The sequence below is a fragment of the Scleropages formosus genome, chromosome 4, assembly GCF_900964775.1.
Source record: "Scleropages formosus chromosome 4, fSclFor1.1, whole genome shotgun sequence".
Classification (NCBI taxonomy): Eukaryota; Metazoa; Chordata; class Actinopteri; order Osteoglossiformes; family Osteoglossidae; genus Scleropages; species Scleropages formosus.
Window position 1 is genome coordinate 24835615 of NC_041809.1, and position 17542 is coordinate 24853156.

At 38.3% G+C, this 17542-nt stretch overlaps 1 protein-coding gene and 1 pseudogene across 1 annotated transcript; both read right to left on the reverse strand.

The window, feature by feature from the left end:
• Positions 1 to 1967: 1967 nt before the first annotated feature.
• LOC114910382 (olfactory receptor 10J4-like) lies at positions 1968 to 2595 on the reverse strand (annotated as a pseudogene).
• A 5386-nt stretch (positions 2596 to 7981) lies between these two features.
• Positions 7982 to 16430, reverse strand: LOC108936049 (olfactory receptor 52E8-like). Its single transcript, XM_018755105.2, has 2 exons — positions 15514 to 16430; positions 7982 to 8015 (listed from the first exon to the last, which is right to left on the reverse strand). The coding sequence occupies exons 1-2, from the start codon at positions 16428 to 16430 to the stop codon at positions 7982 to 7984; spliced, it is 951 nt and encodes a 316-aa protein (XP_018610621.2).
• Positions 16431 to 17542: the final 1112 nt, after the last annotated feature.

Below are 17542 nucleotides of genomic sequence, written 5' to 3' on the forward strand. Positions count from 1 at the left end.
GGGACTTTTAATTTAATAAAACACCTACTAATACAGTCCTGTTCCCCAGAGTTTGTTATCTATACAGAGAAAATGTCCTCAATTATTAATTAGATGACAATGCAGAGCAATGATTAGACCTTTGGACCCATGGATATTAGGACAGCGTTCATTTCTACCCCCGAGAGACACCACGGGTATTTAATGGACTTCTTTTCTGTCGATTCGGTAGCATATACCAGTAATGTCCGTAGTACAATAATGAGACAAACAATACACAGTAATCCACATCAATGCACAACATGTCTCTGTTACAAAGCAATTTTGCTAAAACATGAAAAACAAAACCCTGAATGAATTTTTTAATCTTTAATGTCAGTTCTTCCTGAGCGATTCAATAAGAGTGAAGACATTGACTTTCATACCTCAAGGTTAATATAAAGGTTAATTAAGTCCTTTGGTTCTTTGTACACCAGATTTGCATGACTGTTCACAGGAGCTTGTAATGTGAACTACTGAAAGATTATTCGATTGGTCTCTATATTTTTTGAAAAATTCATTCATATGACAAATAACTTGTCAATTATCAGTTTATATAGCACGATTTTTTACTAGAGCATGTTACTGAAGAGCTACACTACAGCAGGAACAAGAATTTGAATAGATTACAAGACCACCGCCTAGACCAATACACTACTTTTTGCCTTGGAATCAACATTTTAAAGGATAATTTAGGGAGAAATTTGAAAAAATAAGCTTTGCAAAAAATTATTTTGGAGAAAATGACAGCTAAATAATATAAAAAGTAACAAAGCAGTGTAAACAAAATTCCAGTTTGTGTCTAGTATATCAGGCCCTGTTTGACCTTCACTATTATTGGAAATGGAATATTACAGTAAGTTGTAATTAATAAAGCCCATGGAATGACAGCATCTGAGACTGTTTTCTCCAATGACATCACTGATTTTTTACAATAACAAGCTGAAGGGTGGTAATATGTTCATCTGCCTTTCCCCATAGTGCACCTCCGGCACCCTATAAAATCCCTTAGAGCCTTTTAACAAAGACAAAACCTCATTATTATCAGCTCAATTAAAACTACAGTACTTGAGCTTAGGGACTGTAACTTAGAAAACAAACATCTAGCAAGCTTAGTCAAGAGTTGCCAGGTCATCCCTGGAAATGATGCAACTTCTCTCTAACATCAATAAATGCTGCTTACCTTTGGCCATGTAAATAGAAAATGGCAAGACATAGAGTATCACTTGCTATCAATTTTTGAAATAAATAAAATCCCCATGACTAGAACATCTGTATTTCATATTAACAGATTATAAAAATAAGTAGATAATGATTACAAGTTTTAGCACTGAAAAGAAACTTCAGAATTTATTTTTTTATGATATGCTTAACATATATTTGTATACATTCCATATGCACAGTTGATCATTTCATTTTTCCACAGATAAATATGTTAAGAAAACAAGTTGCTTGAGGGCCCTTTTGTTCACAACTCACTCCACTTTTCCATTACAGTCCATGTTGCTGAACTACAGCTGTTTAAGCACCGGATTACTTGGTGCACAAAATTGTACAGAAATTTGAACAGAAGGCAGTGTAAAGCAACTTTTGGGGAGAGACTTTATTTAATTTACTAATCAAATCTATAGGCAAACATCACAAAAGTCTTTAAACTGTACTGTAATTTCTGCAGTCTGGGTGTTGCAGAAAGTATAGCTTTACTTTCTTTTGGAAAAATATTTTTCTTTGGAAAATACTGAATGATTAGTTTAATGACAAATATGTCCCCAACAAGGTTATACACATAGGAGATTTCTATTTTACTCCGAGTTAACAATATGTAACAAAAAATATAAACAATATGTATGTTAAGTAATTGAGTATATTTTAATACTTAATTGCTTTCACATAATTTCTTCACAGTATTTGAATTAAACCTTCCTCTGATTTAATTTTTCTTGAAAAAACTAAACAACTGGATTCATAAGTGATGGTATCAGTGACATTGCTAGTAATGTGTGTCTTTCTGTCAGATTCAGAGTGACACTCACGCTTGTCAACAACACCAAAATTAGTTTGGGGAAATACAAGCAGAATACAACAATGGCATGGCTCAGACATACCTTCATCATCTGCTTCTGGCCTTCAGTGTTAGCCAGTTATTCCACGGCTAAGATAAATAATGTTCACATATGTTGCCAGGATGAGTGGGAAGTGTCCACCCAGCAGCCATATGGCCAGAATGGTGGTAAACATAAAATATGGTTCTGGATCAACACAGGCAGCTCTCACCAAAACAGCATAATCACAGAAGCTGTATTTGATGATGGGCTGGCAGTTGGGAGGCCTGTCAGTGATTCCTGCCAGTACACCTGCAGCTGTAAGGGCCACCAGCCAGGACAGGGCAAGTAGTGCAAACATCTGTGAGTTGGTGAGGATGCTGTGGTCAAATGCCATCAGTTTTAGAACAATGCAAAGGGAGATCATATCAGCCAGGATGTAAATGAATATGGATGGCAAGCCAAGTAGCACTGCAGTCTCACAATGCAAGAGAATGGGGGTTTGAACCCCGCTGAGTCTATGTGGGGTCAGCATGTTCTCCCCACATCTAGATGAGTTTCCTCCCGCAGTCCAAAGACATGATATTCAGATTGGCTGGTGACTCCAAATATGTCCCCTCCCCCTCCGGCTTTATGCCCTGTGTTGCCGGGTAGGCTCCGGTTCCCCGTGACCCCGTATGGGACAAGCGGTTCCGAAAATATGTGTGTGTGTGTGTGTGTGTGTGTGTGTGTGTGTGTGTGTGTGTGTGTGTGTGTGTGTGTGTGTGGTGACTCCAAAAGTCACCAATAGTGTGTGTTAGTGGCAGAGAAAAAGTTTAACTGATCTATGGATAAGTGACTTATTGTAAGTAGTGTATCTAGGATTGTAAGTCACCTTGGGTAAATAAGGTGTGAGCTGGTATTACTGTATAGTGTTTATTGGAAGTCATTTTGATGACAATAAATAAATGTAAATATATACATTGGCCTGTACAGGTGTCTATCTGATGCAATGATACCTATGTTGATACTGCAGCCCAGCAATATAAGGGAATATGTGATTAAGAGAGGGGGCGCAGTGGGTTGGACCGGGTCCTGCTCTCCAGTGGGTCTGGGGTTTGAGTCCCGCTTGGGGTGCCTTGCGACGGACTGGCGTCCCGTCCTGGGTGTGTCCCCTCCCCTCCGGCCTTACGCCCTGTGCTGCAGGGTAGGCTCCGATTCCCCGCGACCCCGTATGGGACAAGCGGTTCTGAAAATGTGTGTGAGAGATTAAGAGTCCCAAAACCTTTTGGTTTGAGAGCTACAGAGTATAAACTCTAAGTGTTAGTATGGTAAAATTTTTCCCTGTCATTTCAGAGCATACCTAAATAAAATGAAAACTATAACCAATAAAAGCGTTATTTTAAAAGTTTTTCATAAAGAAAACCTTTAACAAAAGTTATCTTGTCATTTTATTTTCTTTATATAACTGGTTGCAAGAAAGGGGTTTCTCCTTCAAAAACCACTAATGTGCACTTTGAACAGTACAAAGATAGAACTTACGGTGTGACACAGAAGGCGTCTGAGACTTTTTAACAGCCTTGTAATAGCTTGAAAATATGAGTAACTTTTTCAAGTTTCTGTAGGTTACTTTCTCACTGGGACTGTACCTAGTGAGATGGGAATTTTGCAGTAACCAAGAGAATTGCAGGTGTCATTCTATTGTTTAATGGGGTCATTAAAAATGTACTAGTTGTTAACTCAGTGTTACCTTCTTTATGGTAACACCATTCAGAATGGAATGAATTCACTTCTAATAACTCTCTTGACCCTTTCTGTAATGTCTGTTCAGTTTTGATAGAAGTGACAATGTAACAAGAAAGGGTATGAAAGAAGTAATTTCTTCTCCTGCTCATGCTGTGGCCCTCCTGGCTGACAGACAGCTCTCTCTAGATTCTTTCTGTAATATTTTGGGCAATGTAGTAATGTTGTGTAGACAGGAGAAGTGCCAGACAGTCAAGGTTAAGGGATCGTTGTCATGTCACCCCATCTGATCAAGGCAAGAACAGCCTGATTTAGGATGGCCAAAGACAAGACCCTCTTTGGACAGCAGAGGAAACTGCACCACCTCAGAACAGGGCAAAAGGGTGCAGTCGCAAGTGTCAAAACTGATTAAGGCAACTCCCCTTCTATCCAGATAATTGATAACCCCTGTTATTTTGAGACTGTGCCCACCTTTAGGGCTGACCCCTGGTGATTGGAAAGGGGTAACACAAGGGAGACAAAGAAAGGGAATGGACAGAAGCTTGTTCTGCTGATGATCAACCCTCAAGAAATAGGCAAACCAAGAGCAGTGTCTCCTGCGCCTCTCATATACGGGGCCGGATCTGACATGTCCTCTGAATTCTATGTTAGGCTTAGGATCAGCTGGCAAGACTGGATGACAGATATGATGCAGTTGATAATGCAGAGTTAATGCAGTTTTTCTCAGGTCTGGAATGCAACAGGGTCAAAGATGCTGCCTAAGTATGCAAGGCAGATTGATAGGCTTGAGATGTGTTTCTCAACTGAAATAGGTATGCCAAGACATGAAACAGCTCTGAGCTGTGCAGAAATGTCTGTAATGGATGGTTTGGTAGATGATGTGACTATGAAGAAGTCATCAGGTATGTGGGCTAGAAAGGGGCTTTGTACTCATTGAGCAGGAAGGATCCAGCACAGGGTCTTGTATAGACAGCAGAATATTTACTGTAAGACAAGAGAAAAGGCAGCAGCCAATCTGAGAAATAAAATTTGTCCTTGAACAAGAATCTGAAGATGTGCCAGACATTTGGACTGCGATAAAGACATTTCAATACAGTCCTTATGTTCTGTGAGAGAATAATTTATGCTGCCTGTTGTGGACTATGGAGGTCATGTACACAGGGCCGCTATGTCCTCCCTACTGCCAGACATCCTGGTTCCATCTTGTCTTCTACCTTATTCCCCTGTCAGGTACAAGATATTCAGGTTTTGATGTTTGTCTTTCTTCTATCCACTGAAACACACTATGTCTCATCCTAAGCATCATGTTTTGCAAATTGTTAGCTTTGTTTCAGTTACTAAGTTCATGTTATGTACACATCTGACTTGACCAATGAGAAATTTTTAGTAGCTGGCACCCATTGTAACTGTATTTAAGGACTATATTGTTTTTCTTCATGGAGCCCTGCTTCATCAGTGCTGGTTTGAGTGCTGAACTGTTGTTCAATGATCTGCTGAATAAACTTTATTGCTTTTAGTTACTGAATGGTGTTAATAGAATTCCTCGACAGTTCACCTTGACTAGCCAGCTGCTGTGAATTCAATGAGGGAAGTGGTGTGGTCATCCTGTGGAGTGAGTTACTGAAAATTCAGAATTTTGAATTAGGTTATTAATTGTGGGGACAGATTTATTGCTGGTGTCACAGAGGTTTGTGATGAGCCTCCCTTTGCTGGACTATTCATGAGTGAGCACAAGAAATATAGGGGTAAATGCAAAAGGTGGAAAAAGAAGTAGAAGAGAATGGACCTATCAAAAAATCTCACTTTAGGAATTAAAATGACCACATGTTGAAATATGCTGTTGTACTGAATAATAAGTCTGTTGTATTAAAAAAAGGTACACTGGGTCCTCAACTTACAGAACAACTTATTGTCACTCAGACTGGCATTGTTTATACATTTGGCTTTCAGTGTCATTGAAATTCTGAAATACATTTATTAGCAGTTTTATAAATAAAAATTTTTGCCATTTCTGTGGTTTTACTGGCCATAGAAATGGCCAGAAACAAAAACTGGTTATCCTGGTATAGGTGCTTTCTTGTGACACAAATGCAAACTCTCTCTACAGACTTCAAATAAAAGTGTGATGGTTCCAGGTTTCCAGACATATGAACATTGACTTTATGGATGTCACTTTTAATTTGCCAGTTTCTCTAATATGTCCCGTTTTCACCTTCATAAGTAGAATTTTATCAGTGGCATGTTATAGTTCACGGGCCCAGACCCAAAATTTCAAGTATCTGTACCACCAAATTATTTCATGTGTTAAGTAAAAGAAATGATACGAGTTACAGTGATATATTCAGTTAATTTTTAAATATGACTTTTAATATCACTCAAAATCAAAATAAGTTACGTTACTGACTGTTTTGCATGTTGTGGTTTTAAATTGTGGGTAGCATGGTGATACAATTTGAGTTTAAGTCTGTCCAGAGATTGTATGTTCTTCCCGTGTTCATGTGGGTTTCCTCCATGTACTCTGAATTCTTCCCACAGTCCAAAGGCATGCACTTCAGGGGGACTAGTGATTTTAAATTTTTCTGTGAATGTCTGTGTGTGTGAATGTCTGAATGACTGTGTGTAGGTGTACCCAACCTAGCGTTCCATGTTTCTGTGATAGGATCTGAGCCACCATGACTCTGCATTAAGGCAAACAGTTATTGACTGGACCTGTCAATAGGAAAAGTCAATAAATATCCGGTAGGAACTGGACATTTATAGAACTGAAATTGCTTTGAAATCCTTATAAGGAAACCCAGTACAGTGTAATACAAGCGATTATTATACAACACAGATCTTCTCACGGCTGCTAAAAAATTACATATACCCAATTGTAAAGAGGTGATGAGCTGGCAAAAGATTCAAACCCCAGCACTATTTTCTTTTACCCAAAGACTTCAGCTTCATCAAACTGATCATGATTAAAAGCTACTTTTGTGGCAAGGCCTATTTTCAGCATTGCAGGAGAATGGATGTTGCAGATGGACTTGTACCCTTTCACTTCCAACAACATAAAGATAAAGAAGACTGATGTGTGTTATATGATGCAATGATGCAGTAAAACTATGAAGAGAGTGATTATCAGGGGAGCTCTTATCTTTCTAAACATCCATTGGTGGAGGAAACAGACAGAGGGTTAGTTCATTTCTTTTGCAGGCAGATGCATATAAAGGCAAAGCTTGGGCATGAAATTTCAGTACTTTCACTTCAGGTACAGGTATATGTTATTGTGCCTCTCTTCATTTCAGTTTACTCTTCTATGGCCACCAATAAGGGTAACGATTCGAACTGAAAAAAAATTAAAAGGCACACATTACGTCTTTCATTTATTATTTTCAGATTTCCTTAGTATAAAGCTGATTCAAAGAAGAAAAAAAATCAAGAAATTTGTAAATTAACCTGGATGGAATCAAACATATCATTCAGTCACCCAGTTGGCTTTTGGATCATGGGTTTTCAGTCTTTACTGGACACAAACTATTATTTTGTTTTCCTGGCTTTTGTTTACATTGGAACACTTCTGGGGAACTTCTTCCTCATGATGGTCATATGGCAGTCTGAGGCTCTTCACACACCTAAATACCTGGTGGTATTCAGCTTGTCTGTCGTGGATGTGAGCCACAGTACTGCCCTCATTCCAAAATGCATCAACCAGTTTCTTTTTGATTCAAGGTTTGTGAGATATGACTTGTGCCTGACTCAGATGTTCTTTGTTCACTATTTTTATGCCATTGAATCTTTTTCACTGGTGATCATGGCTTTTGAGAGGCTGGTCTCCATTTGCTTCCCCTTACGAAGTGACGCAATCATCACCAACATACGCATGTTTGGCATCATTGCTTTTTTCTGGGCTTTGACCCTTGCAATTCAAGTGGCCTCCTTAGTTCTGATCAATCGCTTGTCATTCTGCAAGCCAGTTCCTAGTGTAATGAGCTACTTTTGTGATCATGGCCCAGTGTTCAAGATGGCTTGCAGTGACTACACTCCAAACTGGGAATTAGCCACTGTATTCATGATTGCTGTCATTTTTGTGCCGTTAGCCTTCATCTTGATGTCATATGTTTGCATCATTGTTGCAGTCTCCCGAATCACGTCGGCAGAGGGTCGGTGGAAAACATTTAAAACCTGCTCTGCACACCTGATTTTGGTGGCAATATTTTTTATACCTTTTCTGGTGATATACACCATTGCATGGATATATGTCAAGATTGATATTAATACACGAATCCTGAACACATCTTTGTCAGCAGTGTTACCACCTCTTCTCAACCCCATCATTTACACACTGAAGACAGAGGAGGTATTGGAGCAAATCAGAAGATTTCTAAGACGATTTTCGGTCAAGCCACTAGGTTGAAACTTGTACAATAATTATTCTGTAAAACCTCTTTGGCTGTAATATTACCCTGAACATGGAATTAAATTGAATGAGAAATATGAGTAATAACAGTAATAACAAAAAAGTTTACAAAAAGAGAGAGCATAGGATTATAACATATCAGATAAAATACTTCTTCCATTTGTTAACCTGGTGTTTTATAATTGTTTCTCTTTATACAATTTCCCCCCCTCCGGCCTTACGCCCTGTGTTGCCGGGTAGGCTCCGGTTCCCTGCGACCCCGTATGGGACAAGCGGTTCAGAAAGTGTGTGTGTGTGTGTGTGTATACAATTTCCTAAATTGTTTTGGAAAATATTTCCTATATTAATGGATCTGTATTATTTATAAAAAGCTAAAATTGTGTAGGACATTGAAATAAGCCTGTTGTGTACACCTTATTTTGGTGGCTATAACTTTCATGTTAATTCTGGGGATATACATCATGTTATGGAATTATATCACAATCGATGTTAATACCCAAATCCTGAATACATATATGTCAGCAGCATCTCAGAAGAACTTAAAACTTCTATGTTAAAACTTCTGTGGTGAAACATAGACAGGGATATTTTATAAAATCTTATAGGACTTGATGCTCAACCAGAATTGTCCTAATGATAAAAAAGAGATGTAAGACAGGTTCTAGGAAATATTGGTTAAATTTTACCAAAGAATGAAATCCTGTGATCAGCAATTTTACTGAGCTTTTGTATTTTGATTAGGCAAAGAGGTACTGTTTCACAATTGAACAAAGATCACTACTATAAATAGTTTTTTTATTACTTATACAAATGAGACTTCATGAAAAAAAGATTGCGTAAGTGAAATTATTACATTACATTTACATTTATTCATTTAGCAGATGCTCTTCTTCAAAGCAACGTACATCTCTTATTAACTTAAAAACTGCTATAAATAATATAGCTACATAAATATAATTACCAGCAATTTAGAGCTTAGCAGTAGATTTTGTAGACTTATGAAATATTACCTTTGAATTATCTCGAATTATGGTTGCATCAGTACAAATCCAACTGTAAAATAATTTTCAGCTCTGTATTCTGCTCTAAGTAATAAATTAAAAATTAATGTTTGTAATGTCAAATATAACTAATTTATTCATATTCTATCTATTTAGATGATAAACATATATTGACACATTTGTAGGAGGACATAGCTTTAATTTTATTCATATTTGTAGCATTTTCTGAATATGACCTATTTAGCCCTAAGGATGGTGCATGTCCATGCATTTTAATTAGACAATAGAAATTCCTAAATTAAATTTTGAAATCGGATAAAACTGAACATCTTTTAAGAATGTGATTATTACTACAAATTATATTTAAATACACTTATGTACATTTGCTGATAATCCTTCAAAAATAATCATTTTATGACAACTCCAATCTGCCCAACATAAGCAGCTGATGAAAATGGAAAAAAATCACTGTTCTTTGTTCCATGGCATAAATCATTTCCATCTACCATTTCAAGCAGTGGATATCATACTGTTAAGGACATTGGCTTATAACCGGGAAAGTTTAGTTCAAGCCCACTGCTTCTATAGTGTTTTTAACCTAAATACTTACCTTTAACTCCTCCAGTACACATCAGGACGTATAAATATATTGTTTTTGATTATAGCGTCAGCTAAGCAACAAATGAATTCAGTCACACCTTAAGATATGCTCATTCCAGTTATGAGAAACTGATTTTGAACGAATTTTCATGTAATATCCCTGTTTTGTCTTATGAGGCATTTCTTTATATCTGCGAAGAGCAAATTTGGATTTCATACACCTCGTTGTTAATTCACCTATAACCTTGGTCCTGTGAACAGCTTTTCAGAATTAGTTCATGTCTTACGTTTGATTTATATTATCTCACTGAGACAAAATTACCAATAAAGTCAAGAACTTAGAGCAGAAAATTTTTATTAGTAAAGAATGTGATCTCATTATCAAATGTTCTCCTTGAGTAAATCTTAACAGCTCTTCCACTAAATACACAGCTGGGTAAAAGCCTTTGTGCAGGTTCAGTTGCATTGGTTTAATGTATATTCCTTCCTATATGTAGAACTGTGGCCGATGCAGAGGCAGCCATATGGGTAGGGCCAAGGCACGTAACAACAGGTTTTTTTTTTTTTTTTTTTGTTTTGGATTGGATTTACTCAAGCCCTGAGGGCATTCCATTTGCAGGTCCAACAAGCACATGCCATAGGAACAACTGAATCCTGCCTTTGAAAATAAATTTATTGTAAACCAGCCCTTCCAAGCAAATTCAATAACAAAAATCAAGCAGAACTCAAACATCTCCTTCTCCACGCCACCCTCCCAACCAGTTCTTCACCAACACTACCTCTGAAGTTTTCAGGCTAGTTGTTGTTATAGGCCTTCCATATGACCCTTAAGTGTGTGCAGCTGGCCTTCATCATTCACTTAGGACAGGAGTTCCTTGGGAGTTGTTTATCTTCTAGCTCCTACCTCCTGCCCTGGGCTGAATAGCCCACTAGTTCACAAACCATATAGATTTTATTTTTATCGATCTTTGTGGCATGTTTTTATATATATTGAAAATAATAAATCTGATGTTATGGATTTGTTCTCTCTCTGTATGTGTTTCAAATAAAAAAATATTTAATAATTTTAAGGAATGTATGCACAATTCTGCATCAATGTCAATTTTGTTTTTTCACACAGAATGCTGCTTCTTTTTGCCTTTGTTTTCCAAAAACTTCACGACATTGAAATTGCACAAACTGATACTAAAGACTCCCTGTTGCTAACCACTTGTCCAATTCAGGATCACTGTAGTCTAGAACCTATTTTGTAAAGCAGTCAAACATAGTAAAGGTATATCCTGGTTTATGGACTCCTGATTCAAAGATCTACAGTAAAATGGCCCTAGAAGAGTTCTTCCCATGTTTGGTATATGGACTGACTGCTCCTGGTATTAGATACTTTCTTCATGGTATTTGAAGCAGACTTTTCTCCATGATGAAGTTATGAGGCATTCGGGCACAGACTTTCCAAAATGTACAATAACCTCTTCTTAATTCTACGTTATTTTATTATTACAAGTTGTTTTATTACAATTTTGAGAAATGATTTCCTTTATTGGTAGGGGGTGCGGTGGCGCAGTGGGTTGGACCACAGTCCTGCTCTCTGGTGGGTCTAGGGTTCGAGTCCTGCTTGGGGTGCCTTGCAACGGACTGGCGTCCTGTCCTGGGTGTGTCCCCTCCCCCTCCGGCCTTACGCCCTGTGTTACCGGGTTGGCTCCGGTTCCCCGCGACCCCGTATGGGACAAGCAGTTCTGACAATGTGTGTGTGTGTGTGTGTGTGTGTGTGTGTGTGTGTGTGTGTGTGTGTGTGTGTGTGTGTGTGTGTGATTTCCTTTTTTTTGTCTTTTTTTTCACGTACCTCTCTACATTTAAAAGCAGTCTCAAGACTCGTATCTTTCTGACTCATGTCTCAGCTGATCTCCTAAGTGCTCATTAAATGTGTACATGTTTGTTATGTTTCATATTTTTTAACAATTTGTTTAATAATGGAAAAGCCTATATACAGCTACTCATGTAAATTTGTACTGGTTCATATAGTGGAATGCAACAAATTGACTATACTCAGGAATCATGCCTCTGCATCCAAATCTCTCTGTCTAGATTTTAATGCACATTTTGTAATGTTCTCTGAGATGTACATTGCTTTGGAGAAAAAATATCTGCTAAACCAACATATATAGATGTACTGTATGTGTCTTTCTTATATTTACGTGTACTTATTGCATAGCAGTTTAGTAAAAAAATTAAATTTCTGCTCTAATTTAGTCTTTGTTAATTTCCTTTTTGATTATATTTAATGTCATCACCCTAATGTTTTGATTTCCTGAGACAGTTTTTAAATATTTGGACTGTATTTGTGGAAATATTTGGGCATGTCTGTAAAGTCCGGGGAAAGGACCTCCCAATTTAGAAATGAATTGTCCCTATAATGGGGCATACCTTTACTCAAGTAAATGTACAGTCACTTCCAAAAAATAATTACTTGAGAAAAAGAACTTATCCAAAAATGTGAGTGAAATTGAAAAAGTACCAAGGAAAGAAACTACTCACGTTACAAAAGTTTTTTAATTTTATTAGTCCGTAATGTGCAAAGCATTATTATTAACTATAATTTAGCTGACCTTTTTGTCCAAAGTGGCTTGTCCAACATGTTGCAGGCATCAATTTCAGTATAAATGTATATCTTCAAAAATAAATGCAGTTGATGAGATCCATCCACCATCAACAACCGCTTGTCCCGAGCAGGGTCACGGTGAGCCAGAGCCTACGCTGCAACACAGGACGCAAGGCCAAAGAGAGAAGGGACACACTCTGGACAGGATACCAGTCCCTTGCAAGGCACCCCAAGCAGGGCTCAAACCCCAGACCCTCCACACAGCAGGCACTGGCCAAACCCACCATGCTATGCCATGCCACCACATCCCCCCTAGTGGATTAGGCAAAACATGAAATACCTTGTGTTTATACTGTCTTTGTTTGAACACAAGTCAAAGTAAATTTACAAATCACTCCTTTTTGTCTTTATTGACATTTGCGACCCCGTATGGGACAAGCGGTTCAGATGGTGTGTGTGTGTGTGTGTGTGTGTGTGTGTGTGTGTGTGTGAGAGACGTTTGCCCCAGTTGTAATTTTATTAACCATACTGTCCCAGCTTTTTTGGAATATGGGTTGTACAATGATTCACCCATTAATAAAACAGGGTAAATTTAATTAAACAATTCAGGGTAATTACCTCGATTCCGTGTACAGCAGAAACAAGAATTCAAACTCATCTCTTTTACAAGGTGATACTAGAGAAGTTCAGGATAAATGCCTCTTTCCAAAGCAATACAGCAGTGAGACAATTGTTATTTGAACAGATAGCCTTTAGGTTGTTAAACATTATCCCTAACTGTTACACTACTGACTGACCAATGATAAGAACACCCAGACAGAAAGAAACACTGTCCAAATTACACACACGGGCTGAAACTGCTTGTCCCAAGTAGGGTCACAGCTAACCGGAGCCTAACCCAGCAACACGTGGCATGAGGCTAAAAGGGGAGAGGGCACACCAAGGACAGGATGCCAGTCCATTGCAAGGCACCCCAAGCAGGACTTGAACCGTAGTCCCACCAGAGAGCAGGACCCGGCCAAACCTGCTGCACCACCGCACCCCTGTCTGTCCAAATTACAAACAAATGAAAAAGACCAGTATGTGCATGTGTGGCTACCCTGCAATGGGCTAGTGAACCCCTCCTAGCCTTGTGCCCAGTGATTCTGGGATAGGCTACATACTGCTACAAACCTAACCTGGGTAAGTAGGTAACAATGAGTGAGTGAGTCAACTGCTAGTCTGTTAACATTTACTTCTATTCATTTAGCTGACATTTTTTGCAAACGGCAATTTACAATGTTAATCTACTCACAATTATTTACCCATTTACATGGCTGGGTATTTCTTTACTGTTTATGGTAAGTATCTTGCTCAGCGTGAGGTAGGATTCTAAGATGGTTTTTTGAATGGAAAAGGAGCAACTGTAACTACTGCACTACCTTCTACATTGGAACGGTAATAATCTCACCTGAGATCACAGAATGTTTAAAATCATACTTATCATGATAGTTGCATTATCATTTATTTTACTTTGCTATAGAAAAAGCTGGGGGCGTGGTGGTGCAGTGGGTTGGACCAGGTCTTTCTCTCTGGTGGGTCTGGGGTTCGAGTCCTGCTTGGGGTGCCTTGCAACAGATTGGTGTCCTGTCCTGTCCTGGGTGTGTCCCCTCCAGCCTTATGCCCTGTGTTGCTGGGTTAGGCTCCAGCTCCCTGCGACCCTGTATGGGACAAGCGGTTCAGAAAGTGTGTGTGTAAAAAGCTGGGCAGCATGGTGGTGCAGCAGGTAGCATTGCTGCCTCATAGCACTGGAGCTGTTTATAAGTTTTCTCCTGCAGTCCAAAGACAGGCATTTCAAGTGAACTGCTGGCTTTAAAGAAAATTGCTTGTAGTGTGATGTATGGATGAATGACCCATTGTAAGTAGTGTGTCTAGCAGTGTAAATCACCTTGGTGAATAAGGTGTGTGGGCTGATAACACTACATAGTATCCATTCTAAGTCGCTTTGGAGAAAAGCGTTTGCTAAGCGAATAAATGTAAATGTAAATGTGTGTGAACATGTGAGTGGGTAGTGGTGTCCTCTCCAGGGTGTACAATATAAAAACAGATCCCATGTGTGCGAGTACCAGTAGCTGCTGTACACTTGCTTAATGATTGAAGACTGAAGGAGAGAGAACCAGGAGTAAGTCACAGCTACTACAGATATAACCAAGTGAACAGCTGAAGTTCATTTTTGGTGTGTTTGTTTTCCAAGCACAAGGGAAAATTTTATTAAAGGGAATGTTTCTGTGGAGCATAACGCAGTCTGTAGCTTTTCGTAATTTTCTAAAGTTTAAATTTTCTGTTCGTGATACATTAATGCCTGACAAACTTTGTCCTCTTTCATGTAAACTGTGTTTTCCCCATTAGCCAAAAATTCAAAAATATACTTCTAAATATACATCTAATACAGACATTTGCTGCGCTGTCCATATTAAAAACTGCAGTTTTTTGATTATCCTGTAGTCTGAGTGAAATCTGTTTTTTGAAATTTCATTCAACTCCAACCTGCAGAACAGATAATCTGTAGAATGTAATATAACATGTATATAAGTTCTCACAAAATAAATTTTCCAAAATTGTACTTTGCCTAGGGGGTGCGGTGGCGCAGTGGGTTGGACCACAGTCCTGCTCTCCAGTGGGTCTAGGGTTCGAATCCCGCTTGGGGTGCCTTGCGGCGGACTGGCGTCCCGTCCTGGGTGTGTCCCCTCCCCCTCCGGCCTTACGCCCTGTGTTGCCGGGTAGGCTCCGGTTCCCCGTGACCCCGTATGGGACAAGCGGTTCTGAAAATGTGTGTGTACTTTGCCTTTACAAATAAAATTCTCATCAGTTACTTTATTTTCATATGTACACATAGAGCAGCTATGCTTAAGAAATTGTAGAAAATATTATTGCATAGGACATCTGAAATATTGTATGTGGATCATTTGGAGCAAAATTTTATTATTTAGTGCACATCCTCACAAGGAAGCAACAGAATGGTGTTTAGCAGATTTTGTTCTCATTTGAGACTTAAGGGGAAAAAAACTATTCAGTCACATGAGTTTTGCTTAGCCACAAATTGCTTCAACTTTGCATTTCTGAATAAATGCATTATTTTGTTGAAACAATTTGTTTAAAATCCTTCTAATTTCTTTAGTTCTAAAGCAGTAAATCACTGGGTTTACCACTGGGGGCATCAGGCTGTAGAGCATTGTCAGTGCAATGCGAGAATCTATGTTGAGCTTAATGTTGGGTATGTAAGTTGTTAAGTACACAACAAAGCGTGGGATGTAATATATGCTGATGATGCAGATCTGGGTGACGCAAGTAGAGAAGGTCTTCAGGCGTGCCTGTGTGCTGCGGCTGCGGAGCACAGCAATGATGACATTAATATAAGATACTATGATGAGAAAAAACGGCAGCAGCAACACAAACATGGCTAGTGAAAATGACAGTCTCTCATACTGGCTGGTGTCAGTACATGCAAGGCGGTTTACTGAGATTGTGTCACAATAGCAATTGAGGATCAAGTTGGGACCACAGAATGGCAGTTGGGAGGACATTATGGTGGTAATGCCAGGGGAAATCATGGCTGTTGACCAGGCAAACCCAGTAAGTAGCCCCATGACCTTGTTGGTCATCAGCATTGGATATCTCAGTGGGAAGCATATAGCCACATAGCGGTCCAGAGCCATGATCAGCATGATGAGAGAGTTGAGAGTTCCAAAATAATGGATTAATTGCCTTTGAAAGAAACACAGATGAAAAGATATTGCTCCTGCATTAAACCAGTACCTAGATATAATCTTAGGTAAGGCTACAGTACAGAAGCCAATGTCACACAGCGCAAGGTTCACCATGATGAGGTACATGGGTTTCTGAAGGCTCTGCTCTATGACAAACAGTGTGAGGAAGACAGTATTTCCTGTCAAAGTTGCCACGTAGATTAAAAAAAATACAGTCCCAAGTAGGTCATAATATTTTGGCAGAAGCCCAGGAAAGCCCACAATAAAGAATTCTGTCACGGTGGAGGTCTGATTTCCTTGTGACATGCTGAAGAAAAACAGATTGAGAGACATTCAACAAAACGTTTGAGCAAAAGACTATCAAGAGATAATCTTGTGCTTATCAATTCATTCATCATTTTTCTTTCTCAGATTGAATCCTAAAATGTTACACTTCTTTTATAAAAAAATTTAAATGATCATGAACATAACTCTCAGGAACCACAGCTCTGTCTGAACTAAAACAGAAAAATTTTACACAGTGCTTTGGTCAGGATAGACATAAGCCACCCAGGGTGATAAATTGTTCTTGGTCATCATGCTACAAAAGAAGTACTTACAGTTATTAAAAAAAAGAAAAAAATGTAATGAACTGTATTTCTTTTTTCTGATAGCCTTACTTTTATTTGAAGATGATACTGTGTGACCATGAATATTTTGCAGTGAATTACATTGGGAAAAGCTACACTGCTTTTTAAACTGGTTGTAAACTGTATACAGAGACATACATACAGTAAAATCAGACATAATAATAACAACAACAACAATAATAATAATAATGTATATAGACATACATATAATAAAACAAGGCAGCATACAAACTTGTCACTTGGTGACATCTTACCTCACTGACAGTGCTCGGAATCAGATCTGCCTTTCTCTGTGCCACAAGCTTATATATAGACAAGATATGTACATATGTGTCATTTTCAGAGCCAACAGAGACCATGCCTTTACGTCAAATGATGTCCCTTTTTTAAAAAAACATGATGTCTGTTTTAATGTTTTTATGATAGCAGATCAACTCAAGAAAAATTTTATGTGATGCAAAACAGCAGTAGCATTACTTTAAATGCAACTTATACTGTATTTTGTTCTTAGATGTCAATTATTTTACAATTCCTGATGCTGATGAGAAATGTTTTTATTTGTAAATATAACTGTAATCTACTTTAATTGAACTTAAAGTATTTTTTTATTAAAATGCATATTGAAAAATTTCTATGAAGCATTTTGTGTAAATATGAAATGCTACAATAATGTTGTTATTTGAGACAGAGTGACAAAGTATGAAAGAAAAAAAGAGGCTTGGAATGTTCATGTTGTTAATTTTTTTTTTTCATTCTATTGGGAAATTAAAATTTAGACCAGAAAAATTG

Excerpts from the sequence above, each read along its gene's own strand:
- LOC108936049 (XM_018755105.2), bottom strand. The coding sequence starts at position 16,430 with ATGTCACAAGGAAATCAGACCTCCACCGTGACAGAATTCTTTATTGTG. Across the intron at positions 8,016-15,513 it reads AAAGAAATTAGAAGGATTTT|CATGCAATGGTGTATATCAC; the intron begins AAACAAATTGTT and ends TTGACATATATC.